General features: G+C 40.0%; 1 protein-coding gene across 50 annotated transcripts in view; it reads left to right on the forward strand.

Annotated features, from left to right (window-relative positions):
- The window catches only part of LOC141171932 (uncharacterized), a 152,485-nt gene that overhangs the window by 62,527 nt on the left and 73,969 nt on the right, over positions 1 to 15,989 (forward strand). For 25 of the 50 annotated variants that reach the window (XM_073655635.1, XM_073655633.1, XM_073655632.1 and 22 more), the window contains exons 10-38: positions 106 to 165; positions 286 to 732; positions 861 to 902; positions 1,023 to 1,334; positions 1,463 to 1,522; positions 1,646 to 1,705; positions 1,826 to 2,146; positions 2,267 to 2,560; positions 2,689 to 2,748; positions 2,868 to 3,296; positions 3,425 to 3,484; positions 3,605 to 4,222; positions 4,342 to 4,752; positions 4,881 to 4,940; positions 5,060 to 5,155; positions 5,284 to 5,343; positions 5,458 to 6,048; positions 6,177 to 6,236; positions 6,360 to 6,419; positions 6,543 to 7,493; positions 7,622 to 7,681; positions 7,805 to 7,864; positions 7,988 to 8,686; positions 8,815 to 8,874; positions 8,998 to 9,597; positions 9,672 to 10,844; positions 12,826 to 14,052; positions 14,299 to 14,319; positions 15,427 to 15,474. In XM_073655635.1, coding sequence (XP_073511736.1) covers positions 106 to 165; positions 286 to 732; positions 861 to 902; positions 1,023 to 1,334; positions 1,463 to 1,522; positions 1,646 to 1,705; positions 1,826 to 2,146; positions 2,267 to 2,560; positions 2,689 to 2,748; positions 2,868 to 3,296; positions 3,425 to 3,484; positions 3,605 to 4,222; positions 4,342 to 4,752; positions 4,881 to 4,940; positions 5,060 to 5,155; positions 5,284 to 5,343; positions 5,458 to 6,048; positions 6,177 to 6,236; positions 6,360 to 6,419; positions 6,543 to 7,493; positions 7,622 to 7,681; positions 7,805 to 7,864; positions 7,988 to 8,686; positions 8,815 to 8,874; positions 8,998 to 9,597; positions 9,672 to 10,844; positions 12,826 to 14,052; positions 14,299 to 14,319; positions 15,427 to 15,474 — 9,000 coding nt within the window. The remainder of the gene's footprint in view (positions 1 to 105; positions 166 to 285; positions 733 to 860; positions 903 to 1,022; positions 1,335 to 1,462; positions 1,523 to 1,645; positions 1,706 to 1,825; positions 2,147 to 2,266; positions 2,561 to 2,688; positions 2,749 to 2,867; positions 3,297 to 3,424; positions 3,485 to 3,604; positions 4,223 to 4,341; positions 4,753 to 4,880; positions 4,941 to 5,059; positions 5,156 to 5,283; positions 5,344 to 5,457; positions 6,049 to 6,176; positions 6,237 to 6,359; positions 6,420 to 6,542; positions 7,494 to 7,621; positions 7,682 to 7,804; positions 7,865 to 7,987; positions 8,687 to 8,814; positions 8,875 to 8,997; positions 9,598 to 9,671; positions 10,845 to 12,825; positions 14,053 to 14,298; positions 14,320 to 15,426; positions 15,475 to 15,989) is intronic. The other 25 variants (XM_073655640.1, XM_073655630.1, XM_073655597.1 and 22 more) reach the window with 24 other exon arrangements.

Below are 15,989 nucleotides of genomic sequence, written 5' to 3' on the forward strand. Positions count from 1 at the left end.
ACATTTTACATTTACAAAGCAAAACATTTTCTTGAAGCAATGACTATCAATTAAAATGGAGGGGCATTGATACAATTGCTAATATTCTTGTTTTAATCAATAAAGGTAAATTACCAGGAATACCTGAAGTACCAGGAATGCCAGGGTCAATTCAGGAAGAACTGAGTGAGTAATCAAAAACAAAAATATATTTGACATAAAAAACATTTACTTGAAGTAATGACTATGAATTAAAATAGATGGACATTTATACATTTGTCACTTTTCTTGTTTTAACTTTGCAAGGTGGATTACCAGGAATAGCAGGAACACCAGGAATACCCGGGATGCCAGGAATACCAGGGATACCAGGAAGACCAGGAATACCAGGGATACCAGGAAGACCAGGAATACCAGGGATACCAGGAATACCAGGGATACCAGGAAGACCAGGAATACCAGGGATATCAGGAATACCAGTGATACCAGGAACACAAGGAATACCAGGAAGGCCAGGGATACCAGGAATACCAGGGATGCCAGGAATGCCAGGGATACCAGGAATACCAGGGATACCAGGAATGCCAGGGATACCAGGAATACCAGGGATGCCAGGAATGCCAGGGATACCAAGAATACCAGGGATACCAGGAATACCAGAAATCCCAGGGATGCCAGGAATGCCAGAGATACCAAGAATACCAGGAATACAAGGGATACCAGGAACACAAGGGATAATTAAGGAAGAACTGAGTGAGTGTTCTGTCTGTGAAAATACATTTTACATTTACAAAGCAAAACATTTTCTTGAAGCAATGACTGTCAATTAAAATGGAGGGGCATTGATACAATTGCTAATATTCTTGTTTTAATCAATAAAGGTAAATTACCAGGAATACCAGGGTCAATTCAGGAAGAACTGAGTGAGTAATCAAAAACAAAAATATATTTGACATAAAAAACATTTACCTGAAGTAATGACTATGAATTAAAATAGATGGACATTTATACATTTGTCACTTTTCTTGTTTTAACTTTGCAAGGTGGATTACCAGGAATAGCAGGAACACCAGAAATACCAGGAACACCAGGAATACCAGGAATAGCAGGTACACCAGAAATACCAGGTACACCAGGAATACCAGGGATACCAGGAATACCAGGAAGACCAGGAATACCAGGAAGACAAGGAATACAAGGGATACCAGGGATACCAGGAATACCAGGGATACCAGGGATAACAGGAATACCAGGGATACCAGGAATACCAGAAATCCCAGGGATGCCAGGAATGCCAGAGATACCAAGAATACCAGGGATACCAAGGATACCAGGGACAATTAAGGAAGAACTGAGTGAGTGTTCTGTCTGCAAAAATACATTTTACATTTACTAAGCAAAACATTTTCTTGAAGCAATGACTTTAAATTAAAATGGAGGAACATTTATACATTAGTAAATGATCTTGTTTTAACCCATATAGGTAAATTACCAGGAATATCTGAAGTACCAGGAATGCCAGGGTCAATTCAGGAAGAACTGAGTGAGTAATCAAAAACAAAAATATATTTTACATTAAAAAAATAATTTACTTGAAGTAATGACTATAAATTAAAATGGAGGGGCATTGATACAATTGCTAATATTCTTGTTTTAATCAATAAAGGTAAATTACCAGGAATACCTGAAGTACCAGGAATGCCAGGGTCAATTCAGGAAGAACTGAGTGAGTGATCAAAACAAAAATATATTTGACATAAAAAAATGTTTACTTGAAGTAATGACTATGAATTAAAATAGATGGACATTTATACATTTGTCAGCTTTCTTGTTTTAACTTTGCAAGGTGGATTACCAGGAATAGCAGGAACACCAGGGATACCAGGAATACCAGGAATACCAGAAATACCAGGAATACCAGGGATACCAGGAATATCAGGAAGACCAGGGATGCCAGGAATGCCAGGGACACCAGGAATACCAGGGATGCCAGGAGTGCCAGGGACACCAGGAATACCAGGGATGCCAGGAATGCCAGGGATACCAAGAATACCAGGGATACCAGGAATACCAGAATTCCCAGGGATGCCAGGAATGCCAGAGATACCAGGAATACCAGGAATACAAGGGATACCAGGAATACCAGGGATAATTAAGGAAGAACTGAGTGAGTAATCAAAAACAAAAATATATTTGACATAAAAAACATTTACTTGAAGTAATGACTATGAATTAAAATAGATGGACATTTATACATTTGTCAGTTTTCTTGTTTTAACTTTGCAAGGTGGATTACCAGGAATAGCAGGAACACCAGGAATACCAGGGATACCAGGAATAGCAGGAAGACCAGGAATACCAGGGATACCAGGAACACCAGGAATACCATGGATACCAGGAATACCAGGGATACCAGGAACACCAGGAATACCAGGGATACCAGGGATACCAGGAACACCAGGAATACCAGGAATACCAGGGATACCAGGAATGCCAGGAATACCAGAGATACCAAGAATACCAGGAATACCAGGAATACAAGGGATACCAGGAATACCAGGGACAATTAAGGAAGAACTGAGTGAGTGTTCTGTCTGCAAAAATACATTTTACATTTACAAAGCAAAACATTTTCTTGAAGCAATGACTATAAATTAAAATGGAGGGGCATTGATACAATTGCTAATATTCTTGTATTAATCAATAAAGGTAAATTACCAGGAATACCTGAAGTACCAGGAATTCCAGGGTCAATTCAGGAAGAACTGAGTGAGTAATCAAAAACAAAAATATATTTGACATAAAAACATTTACTTGAAGTAATGACTATGAATTAAAATAGATGGACATTTATACATTTGTCACTTTTCTTGTTTTAACTTTGCAAGGTGGATTACCAGGAATAACAGGAACACCAGGAATACCAGGGATACCAGGAATACCAGGGATACCAGGAATGCCAGGGATACCAGGAATACCAGGAATACCCAGAATACCAGGAATACCAGAGACACCAGGAATACCAGGGATACCAGGAATAACAGGAACACCAGAGATACCAGGAATATCAGGGATACCAGGAATACCTGGGATACCCGGAATACCAGGAATACCAGAGACACCAGGATTACCAGGAATAACAGGAACACCAGAGATACCAGGAATACCAGGGATACCAGGGATACCAGGAATACCAGAGACACCAGGAATACCAGGAATACCAGGGATACCAGGAAGACCAGGGATACCAGGGATACCAGAAATACCAGGAATACCAGGGATACCAGGAATACCAGGGACAATTAAGGAAGAACTGAGTGAGTGTTCTGTCTGCAAAAATACATTTTACATTTAAAAAGCAAAACATTTTCTTGAAGCAATGACTATAAATTAAAATGGAGGGGCATTGATACAATTGCTAATATTCTTGTTTTAATCAATAAAGGTAAATTACCTGGAATACCTGAAGTACCAGGAATGCCAGGGTCAATTCAGGAAGAACTGAGTGAGTAATCAAAAACAAAAATATATTTGACATAAAAAACATTTACTTGAAGTAATGACTATGAATTAAAATATATGGCCTTTTATACATTTGTCACTTTTCTTGTTTTAACTTTGCAAGGTGGATTACCAGAAATAGCAGGAACACCAGGAATACCTGGGATACCAGGAATACCAGGGATACCAGGAATAACAGGGATACCAGGAAGACCAGGGTTACCAGAGACACCAGGAATACCAGGGATACCAGGAATAACAGGAGCACCAGAGATACCAGGAATACCAGGAATGCCAGGGATACCCAGAATACCAGGAATACCAGAGACACCAGGAATACCAGGGATACCAGGAATAACAGGAACACCAGAGATACCAGGAATACCAGGGATACCAGGAATACCATGGATACCAGGAACACCAGGAATACCTGGAATACCAGGGATACCAGGAACACCAGGAATACCAGGAATACCAGGGATACCCGGAATACCAGGAATTCCAGGAACACCAGAGATACCAGGAATAAAAGGAACACCAGAGATACCAGGAATACCAGGAACGCCAGGAATACCAGAGACACCAGGAATACCAGGAACACCAGGAATACCAGGAACACCAGGGATACCAGGAACACCAGGGATACCAGAAATAACAGGAACACCGGAGATACCAGGAATACCAGAAACACCAGGAATACCAGGAATACCAGGAACGCCAGGGTTAATTCAGGAAGAACTGAGTGAGTAATCAAAAACAAAAATATATTTGACATAAAAAACATTTACTTGAAGTAATGACTATAAATTAAATAGATGGACATTTATAGATTTGTCATTTTTCTTGTTTTAACTTTGCAAGGTGGATTACCTGGAATAGCAGGAACACAAGGAATACCAGAAACACCAGGAATACCAGGGATACCGGGAACACCAGGAACACCAGGAATACCAGGAATACCAGGGATACCAGGAATACCGGGAATACCAGGAATACCAGGGATACCAGGAATACCAGGGATACCAGGGATACAAGGGATACCAGGAATACCAGGGATACCAGGAATACCAGGAATACCAGGGACACCAGGAATACCAGGAATACCAGGGATACCAGGAATACCAGGGATACCAGGAATACCAGGAATACCAGGAACACCAGGAATACCAGGGATACCCGGAATACCAGGAATACCAGGAATACCAGGGATACCAGGAATACCAGGAATACCAGGGCTACCAGGAATACCAGGGACAATTAAGGAAGAACTCAGTGAGTGTTCTGTCTGCAAAAATATATTTTACATTTAAAAAGCAAAACATTTTCTTGAAGCAATGACTATAAATTAAAATGGAGGGGCACTGATACAATTGCTAATATTCTTGTATTAATCAATAAAGGTAAATTACCAGGAATACCTGAAGTACCAGGAATGCCAGGGTCAATTAAGGAAGAACTGAGTGAGTAATGAAAAACAAAAATATATTTGACATAAAAAACATTTACTTGAAGTAATGACTATGAATTAAATAGATGGACATTTATACATTTGTCACTTTTCTTGTTTTAACTTTGCAAGGTGGATTACCAGGAATAGCAGGAACACCAGGAACACCAGGAATACCAGGAATACCAGGGATACCAGGAATACCAGAGACAATTAAGGAAGAACACAGTGAGTGTTCTGTCTGCAAAAATATATTTTACTTTTAAAAAGCAAAACATTTTCTTGAAGCAATGACTATAAATTAAAATGGAGGGGCATTGATACAATTGCTAATATTCTTGCATTAATCGATAAAGGTAAATTACCAGGAATACCTGAAGTACCAGGAATGCCAGGGTCAATTCAGGAAGAACTGAGTGAGTAATTAAAAACAAAAATATATTTGACATACATTTACTTGAAGTAATGACTACAAATTAAATAGATGGACATTTATACATTTGTCACTTTTCTTGTTTTAACTTTGCAAGGTGGATTACCAGGAATACCAGGAACACCAGGAATACTAGGGATACCAGGAATACCGGGAATACCAGGGTTACCAGGAACACCAGGAACACCAGGAATACCAGGAATACCAGAAATACCAGGAATACCAGGAACACCAGGAGTACCAGGGAGACCAGGAATACCAGGAATACCAGGGATACCAGGAATACCTGGAATACCAGGAACACCAGGAATACCAGGGAGACCAGGAATACCAGAAATACCAGGAACACCAGGAATACCAGGAACACCAGGAACACCAGGAACACCAGGGATACCAGGAACACCAGGGATACCAGGAATACCAGGAACACCAGGGATACCAGGGATACCAGGAATCCCAGGAACACCAGGAATACCAGGGAGACCAGGAATACCAGGGATACCAGGGATACCAGGAATACCAGGGATACCTGGAATACCAGGAACACCAGGAATACCAGGGAGACCAGGAATACCAGGAATACCAGAAATACCAGGAACACCAGGAACACCAGGAATACCAGGAACACCAGGAATTCCAGTAATACCAGGGATACCAGAAATACCAGGGACAATTAAGGAAGAACTGAGTGAGTGTTCTGTCTGCAAATATATATTTTACATTTAAAAAGCAAAACATTTACTTGAAGCATTGACTGTAAATTAAAATGGAGGAACATTTATACATTAGTAAATGATCTTGTTTTAACCCATATAGGTAAATTACCAGGAATATCTGAAGTACCAGGAATGCCAGGGTCAATCCAGGAAGAACTGAGTGAGTAATCAAAAACAAAAATATATTTTACATTAAAAAAATAATTTACTTGAAGTAATGACTATAAATTAAAATGGAGGGGCATTGATACAATTGCTAATATTCTTGCATTAATCAATAAAGGTAAATTACCAGGAATACCTGAAGTACCAGGAATGCCAGGGTCAATTCAGGAAGAACTGAGTGAGTAATTAAAAACAAAAATATATTTTACATTTAAAAATCAAAACATTTAATGACTATAAATTAAAATAGATGAACATTGATATATTTGCTATTTTTCTTGTTTTAACCTTACCTTACAAGGTGGATTGCCAGGAATACCAGGGGTACCAGGAATACCAGGGATACCAGGAATACCAGGAACAACAGGAATACCAGGAATACCAGGGATACCTGGAATACCAGGAATACCAGGGATACCAGGAATACCAGGAATACCAGGAACACCAGGAACACCAGGAACACCAGGAACACCAGGAATACCAGGAATACCAGGAACACCAGGAATACCAGGGATACCAGGGATACCAGGAATACCAGGGATACCAGGAATACCAGGAACACCAGGAATACCAGGAACACCAGGAATACCAGGGATACCAGGGATACCAGGGATACCAGGAACACCAGGAATACCAGGAACACCAGGAATACCAGGGATACCAGGAATACCAGGAATACCAGGGATACCAGGAATACCAGGAATACCAGGGAGACCAGGAATACCAGGGATACCAGGGAGACCAGGGACACCAGGGATACCAGGAATACCAGGGATACCAGGAATACCAGGAATACCAGGAACACCAGGAATACCAGGGATACCAGGAATACCAGGGAGACCAGGAATACCAGAAATACCAGGAACACCAGGAATACCAGGAACACCAGGAATACCAGGAACACCAGGGATACCAGGAATACCAGGAACACCAGGGATACCAGGAATACCAGGAACACCAGGGATACCAGGGATACCAGGAATCCCAGGAACACCAGGAATACCAGGGAGACCAGGAATACCAGGGAGACCAGGAATACCAGGGATACCAGGAATACCAGGGATACCAGGAATACCAGGGATACCTGGAATACCAGGAACACCAGGAATACCAGGGAGACCAGGAATACCAGGGAGACCAGAAATACCAGGAACACCAGGAACACCAGGAATACCAGGAATACCAGGAACACCAGGAATTCCAGTAATACCAGGGATACCAGACATACCAGGGACAATTAAGGAAGAACTGAGTGAGTGTTCTGTCTGCAAATATATATTTTACATTTAAAAAGCAAAACATTTACTTGAAGCATTGACTGTAAATTAAAATGGAGGAACATTTATACATTAGTAAATGATCTTGTTTTAACCCATATAGGTAAATTACCAGGAATATCTGAAGTACCAGGAATGCCAGGGTCAATCCAGGAAGAACTGAGTGAGTAATCAAAAACAAAAATATATTTTACATTAAAAAAATAATTTACTTGAAGTAATGACTATAAATTAAAATGGAGGGGCATTGATACAATTGCTAATATTCTTGCATTAATCAATAAAGGTAAATTACCAGGAATACCTGAAGTACCAGGAATGCCAGGGTCAATTCAGGAAGAACTGAGTGAGTAATTAAAAACAAAAATATATTTTACATTTAAAAATCAAAACATTTAATGACTATAAATTAAAATAGATGAACATTGATATATTTGCTATTTTTCTTGTTTTAACCTTACCTTACAAGGTGGATTGCCAGGAATACCAGGGGTACCAGGAATACCAGGGATACCAGGAATACCAGGAACAACAGGAATACCAGGAATACCAGGGATACCTGGAATACCAGGAATACCAGGGATACCAGGAATACCAGGAACACCAGGAATACCAGGAACACCAGGAATACCAGGAACACCAGGAATACCAGGAATACCAGGAACACCAGGAATACCAGGAATACCAGGGATTCCAGGAATACCAGGAATACCAGGAACACCAGGAATACCAGGAACACCAGGAATACCAGGGATACCAGGAATACCAGGGATACCAGGGATACCAGGAACACCAGGAATACCAGGAACACCAGGAATACCAGGGATACCAGGAATACCAGGAATACCAGGGATACCAGGAATACCAGGAATACCAGGGATACCAGGAATACCAGGGAGACCAGGAATACCAGGGATACCAGGGAGACCAGGGACACCAGGGATACCAGGAATACCAGGGATACCAGGAATACCAGGAATACCAGGAACACCAGGAATACCAGGGATACCAGGAATACCAGGAACACCAGGAATACCAGGGAGACCTGGAATAACAGGAACACCAGGAACACCAGGAACACCAGGAACACCAGGAATACCAGTAATACCAGGGATACCAGGAATACCAGAAACACCAGAAATACCAGGGACAATTAAGGAAGAACTGAGTGAGTGTTCTGTCTGCAAATATATATTTTACATTTAAAAAGCAAAACATTTACTTGAAGCATTGTCTGTAAATTAAAATGGAGGAACATTTATACATTAGTAAATGATCTTGTTTTAACCCATATAGGTAAATTACCAGGAATATCTCAAGTACCAGGAATGTCAGGGTCAATTCAGGAAGAAATGAGTGAGTAATCAAAAACAAAAATATATTTTACATAAAAAAAATAATTTACTTGAAGTAATGACTATAAATTAAAATGGAGGGGCATTGATACAATTGCTAATATTCTTGCATTAATCAATAAAGGTAAATTACCAGGAATACCAGGAACACCAGGAACACCAGGAATACCAGGGAGACCAGGGATACCAGGAACACCAGGAATACCAGGAACACCAGGAATACCAGGAATACCAGGAATACCAGGAACACCAGGAATACCAGGGATACCAGGAATACCAGGAATACCAGGAACACCAGGGATACCAGGAATACCAGGAATACCAGGAACACCAGGAATACCAGGAACACCAGGAACACCAGGAATACCAGGGATACCAGGGATACCAGGAACACCAGGAATACCAGGAACACCAGGAATACCAGGGATACCAGGAATACCAGGAATACCAGGGATACCAGGAATACCAGGAATACCAGGGATACCAGGAATACCAGGAATACCAGGGAGACCAGGAATACCAGGGATACCAGAAATACCAGGAACACCAGGAACACCAGGAATACCAGAAGTACCAGGAATTCCAGGGATACCAGAAATACCAGGAATACTAGGGATACCAGGAACCCCAGGAATACCAGAAATACCACAGATACCAGGATTACCAGGAATACCAGGAACACCAGGAATATCAGAAATACCAGGGACAAATAAGGAAGAACTGAGTGAGTGTAATTATTATAAATTAAAATAGAAGCCCATTGATTAAATTGATAATGTTTTTTTTTGTTCCTTACAGGGGGATTACCAGGAATACCAGGAGTATCAGTTATACCAGTAGTACCAGGTATACCAGGAGTACCAGATATTCCAAAAATACCAGAAATACCAGCTCTACCAGGAGTACCTGGAGTACCAGGTATGCCAGGAACACCAGGAATACCAGGAATACCAGGGATACCAGAAATACCAGGAACGCCAGGAATACCAGGAACAACAGGAATTCCAGGGATGCCAGAAATACCAGGTATACCAGGAACACCAGGAGTACCAGGAGTACCAGGAGTACCAGGAATACCAGGAGTACCGGGAATACCAGGAGTGCCAGGAATACCAGGAACACCAGGAATACCAGGAATATCAGGAGTACCGGGAATACCAGGGATACCAGGGATACCAGGAGTACCAGGAGTGCCAGGAATACCAGGGATACCAGGAATACCAGGAACACCAGGGACACCAGGAATACCAGGAATACCAGGGATACCAGGGATACCAGGAATAACAGGAACACCAGGAATACCAGGGATACCAGGAGTACCTGGAATACCAGGAGTACCAGAAATACCAGGAACACCAGGAATACCAGGAACAACAGGAATTCCAGGGATACCAGAAATACCAGGTATACCAGGAACACCAGGAGTACCAGGAGTACCAGGAATACCAGGAGTACCGGGAATTCCAGGAGTGCCAGGAATACCAGGAATACCAGGAATATCAGGAGTACCGGGAATACCAGGGATACCAGGAGTGCCAGGAATACCAGGGATACCAGGAATACCAGGAACACCAGGGATACCAGGAATACCAGGAACACCAGGAATACCAGGGATACCAGGAGTACCAGGAATACCAGGGATACCAGGAATACCAGGAACACCAGGGATACCAGGAATACCAGGAACACCAGGGATACCAGGAACACCAGGAATACCAGGAATACCAGGGATACCAGGGATACCAGGAATAACAGGAACACCAGGAATACCAGGGATACCAGGAGTACCTGGAATACCAGGAGTACCAGGAATACCAGGAGTGCCAGGAATACCAGGGATACCAGGAATACCAGGAACACCAGGGATACCAGGAATACCAGGGGTACCAGGAATACCAGGGATACCAGGAATACCAGGGATACCAGGGGTACCAGGAATACCAGGAACACCAGGAATACCAGGAACACCAGGTACGATTAAGGAAGAACTGAGTAAGTGTTCTGTCTGCAAAAATCTGTTTTATGCTATATGCTGAAAAAAGAGAATGGACAGCACCTCCTAAAATCATACATTGATCTAATGCCTCTTGGCAAAAATATATATAAGTGAACATGTAGTTCTTAGTTTAATATTCTGTGCAGACTCTATGAAGCCCACTGCCATGTCACGGCAAACCTCTTTGTGGGTCCTAACTTTTGTTGCCCTAAAGGAGCGGCACCGTGTGCTAACCACTAGCACTGCGACAATGCACAAGCAGGTTGGGTGGTCTGGTGCCTAACAGTGCCCATGCTGCAAGACTGAGTCCCCATGACTCCAGGCTGCGCCGACCCACAAGCACAAAACCACAGAAACAATGGCCGTCACACAGTACTAACACCAAATGAAAGGAGAATTAAAACTCACCTTCCTCAAGCTCTCAAATGGGAGTAAAGATAGCCCCCTTTGCAGTCTCCTGCTAATTAAAATCACCTGTGCCAAATGGGAGGAGTGTAGATAAAAAAAAAAAGGACAGATTATGTAATATGCTGAAAAGAGAAAATGGACAGCACCACCAAAACTCATACATTGATCTAATGGCGCTAGGCAAAAATATATATAATTGAACACAACACAATATAGGTTACATGGAAAAGTAATGCAATGTATGATGGACATAAGAAAAAATTATTACTATTTTAATTCATTCAGGTGGAATTCCTCCTATCCCGAGAAAACCAAGGATAATTAAGGAAGAACTGATTGAGTATTTTATACATTAATATATAGGTTACACAATAGTGTAATGCAATCCCATACATAATGAGCATAGAACACAATTTTCATATTTTAATTCACACAATACCCAAAATACCAGGGATGATCAATAGAGAATTGAATGAGTGCCTTAGGCAATAAAATAGAGGTCACAAAGAAAAGTTATGTCAAGTACAAGGGGCTTAAGCAACAATTTTCATGTTTGAATCCATACAGCTAGATTGCCGGGAACATCATGGAAGATTTACTACTTCTGGACCACCCATAGACTATAACCATCCATGCAGTCCACACTTTACTCTACACTGACGTTCTGTAATGTCAGTTCAGAATAAGCAGCTTGAATGAGATTGTGCAGTTATGGGAGCGGGAGCCGACTTTCAGACACAGGCAGACTCCCCACAGAGAGGATAAACATGGTTTAATGCCATATTTACTTTCTTGCTTGATGTATAAATAGTGCTAAACCAGTACAGCTTTAGTACACAGATTAGGAAGCACTGACTGTGCCTCCTCTTCTGGACCCAGTGATCATGTAATCATTGGTTGCAGCGAGAGAGCAGGAGCTACTGGATCTTAGATAAACTCAGTCAGTTCTGCTATGCAGACAGGACGCTGAATTTCATGCATATATTCGTACATGAATTTCACATACTTTGCGCCTCCATAAGGTTTTAAAAATCGGGGGCATTTTGACATATTATCGGATTTTTTTTATTTAATTGCCCCTGTAACTGGGACTGGTATAATAGTTACAGGGGAAATCAGGAAAACAATTTTCAATAATACATTAAAATGCACCCGATAGGTTTTTAAGATCTGATGGGGGAGAGCAGAGTATGTGAAGTAAATGAAAAAATAAATATAAGAAAAAGCAAAAAACATAAATGAATAAAATAAAGCTTAAAAAAACATACTGTCAGTCTGAATTGTTTTCAGACCTTCCCCCTATTATTAAGCAAATAATCCAGAATAGAAAAATAATTTATACGGAGAGGGATACACAATTTAAAATGTTTTTTAATGATCTTTTGTGGTCGTAGAAAAAAATAATAACAAAAAAAGTAAAATATAGAAACTCATTTTCTATTTTTGTTTATATTTTTCCCAATATCAGGAAAAAAAAAGAATATAAGAATGACATAAAAATCAATCCCTATGTACATAAGGTGTAATATTCTAATTATTTATCTGCAGGCATTAGAGAGGTGACATCCACAGGAAGAAACTTCATCACAACATTTATGCAGAACGACATCTCTGACGAGATCCCTGACAGACAGATCCTGGTGACTGCGGCTTTGGGATCTGCTAAAGTTTTGGTTTCTCTAAACAATTTTGACTTTAAGAAGGAAGTGACGGTTGAGAAAGGCCAAACTGTAGTAATTCCTATAGACATCAAAGATGAATTCAGGGGGACAATAAACTGCACACATTCCGTGATGGTTACGGCTGATGCAGATGTCACTGTCATGTCAAGAAATTACAAAGGCAATAGTGGTGACATGGCTCTGATCTACCCAGTAGAGCAACTAGGGTTAGAATATTACATCATCACTCCTCCAAATGGACCTGCAAATCAGTACAAAGAGTTTTTTGTACTTGCCTATCAAACCAAAACAAATGTTGACATCTACCTAAAGGGATCCGTCACCGCAAATGGCAAGAATTATACCAAAGGGGACAAGCTCACCTTGAAGCTGACACCTTATGAGGCTTTCCAGATTCAGAGTAATGAGGATCTCTCTGGTACCAGAGTGGTTGCCGACAATCCGGTTGCCGTCATGGCCGGACACACATGTGCTGAGAATAACAATGGATGTAGCCATGTCTATGAACAACTCAAGCCCACTGGGAGTTGGGGAACCTCATATTTTGTCCCAGGCTTGTCCTTCCAAAATAAATATGATCTGGTGCTTATAATGGCTTCCCAAAGCACTATTATTACTTACCAGTCTGGAACAGCCAATGAAGTCAAACAGATGGCCGCCGGAGATCTCATTCAGGTTAAAGTAAATGTATCTTCTCCACTCTCCATCCAAAGTACCTATTGCATCCAGGTTCTGCTTCTTGGCCTTGGAGGAACATATAAAGACAAACCATTCGGCTCATTCCTTTCACGCATTCGAGACACTGATTCATTTGGCCTTGGTTATAGTCTAATCGGAGAAAAAGATTTTGACACAAATTTGGGCATTATCATAGCCAAGACCATAAATGCTCCAGAAATTAAGTTTGACAACCAAACTTCCAATGATTTTGTTTGGAAAAAATTCCCAGGTTCTGAATATTCCTGGGTGGAATATAGCTATGGCAGTGGCTTTAGCACTCATACGATCGAACATCCTACCATTCCATTTGGACTCTTAAGCATTGGATATACCACGAATAAGGCCTATGGATCTTTGGCTCCATGTTTTAAAGGTAAATCACATATTAACCCATTATATTCTTCATAGAGAAAGTCTAGTTAACACTTCAGGCAAAATGGATACACCGTGTTATGCGAAGGACAGGATTTAAAGGATAAAGTATGACCCAGGGATGCAAAGAACCAACAAACAGGGAATTTCTGTGTCATACTTGTCACCTTTGGGTCTTGCACTAGATATAGCACCATATTTTGAAATAGAAATTAATAATAAATCTACGTATTTCCTTTTTTTTTAGGATCAACTCAATCGACAAAAGGTAATTATATTTTTCTGTTTAATTAATTTGATTATTAAATGAACTTTTATATAATGTTCCTATTAATTAATGTAAATACTTTTATGCCAAAAAAGACCAAATTATTCGACTATATCTGCTACTACTGAGGAACATATTCCTATAGCAAGGATATTTTCCAGTGGTTATAGATGAACAGATCCACATGGATCCTCGGGAAGGGCCTCCTGGATCACAAACAACAGAGCACCACTTGTGGTCACATACAACCCTCACATGGGCATCCTAAGAAAATTGCTGTTGATCATCAACCAATATTTCACAGAGATCACAGACTTGAAGATATAGCCAGATATCTACCACTTTTCTCATGGCAAAAGTAAGAAATCTAATATATATATATATATATCTATATACTGTATATATATATATATACATATACCTGAAGTACGTGGCGCAGTGGAATATGTCACCACAATATGCTAATTTACATGACTAAACCAGAGAAGTTTTATCAACTTGTGCTATAAAATCTCTAGCATTTTCTGATGTATTCCTCCAATGTGGTGTTCATGATACAATCTACAAGATGCCCTGAAGAAGCCTGCATTTGGCGAAACTATAAAAAAAATTACAGATGGGGATGAATCTACATAGGCATAAGGTGGGCACACCTGGGAAAACAATTTTATGGATCGAGACATAAAATTATAGATTTAAAAGACTTAAGATTGAAAATTCATTTTAAGAACGTCAGAGAGAAAAAAAAATCTGGGAAATCAATTATGTTCAAATATTTGACAAAAGAACTAAATCTAACACACAGATTTTGGAGCCACCACATGGACACACTTCACTGACACAAGCTTTCTTTAATTATTTTGCTTTATCTTTATGTGCGTCACACTATCCATCCCATACACAAGTGTCTTGTTGAAAAATCGACTAAATGTTGTCCTCTGGTCTCTGACTTGACTCTGTGCTCCAAGAGCTTGGGAATATAATTTTCTGCTTAGCAAGTAAATGTATTACTCCTAGAACACTTTTGTCTTTTTTTGGCATGAAAGTTATGTTTTATTGTACATCTTCCCTATTAATTAGCATATCTTTCATCCATGTTCCTTTTAGGATATTTGAGAATTCATTATAAAATTATACCAACCAACGTCCAATGGAGTAAGTATACAATTTCATGAAACACGACAATAGAGGAAATATGGATAAGAATTATTGATCTAATATAAAAACTAAAAACTCACTTAAAGGGGATTTCTAAGATCTAGAAGGATCTGAATTACAAAAGCAAGTATATTTCAAATTTATCTTGAAAATGTTTGTGCTGAAAGTTTTTTTTTTTTTAACCCTTTCCCGACTATGATATACAGTTATGTCATATGCTGGGTCCCTGACTTTGATGCAGGCTTGGAAGCCAAGCTCACATATTTCCTGGCGCTGCTGTGTTTAGCACAAGCGATTAGATAATTGCAGCTTCAAGTCCCCTAAGGGGACTAACAAGTACAGTAAAAAATGGAAAAAAATATTTTTATAAATATGAAAAAAAATACTAAAAAAATAAACATTCAAATCAACCCCTTTTTCCCCCATCAGAAATAAAAAAAATAACAATTACACATATTTGGTATTGCTAAGTGCGCAAAAGTCCAAGCTATCAAAATTATAAAATAAATTAA

Source organism: Phyllobates terribilis, unplaced genomic scaffold (assembly GCF_046119375.1).
Source record: "Phyllobates terribilis strain yellow unplaced genomic scaffold, ASM4611937v1 Scaffold_12__6_contigs__length_324123572, whole genome shotgun sequence".
NCBI classification, from domain to species: Eukaryota; Metazoa; Chordata; class Amphibia; order Anura; family Dendrobatidae; genus Phyllobates; species Phyllobates terribilis.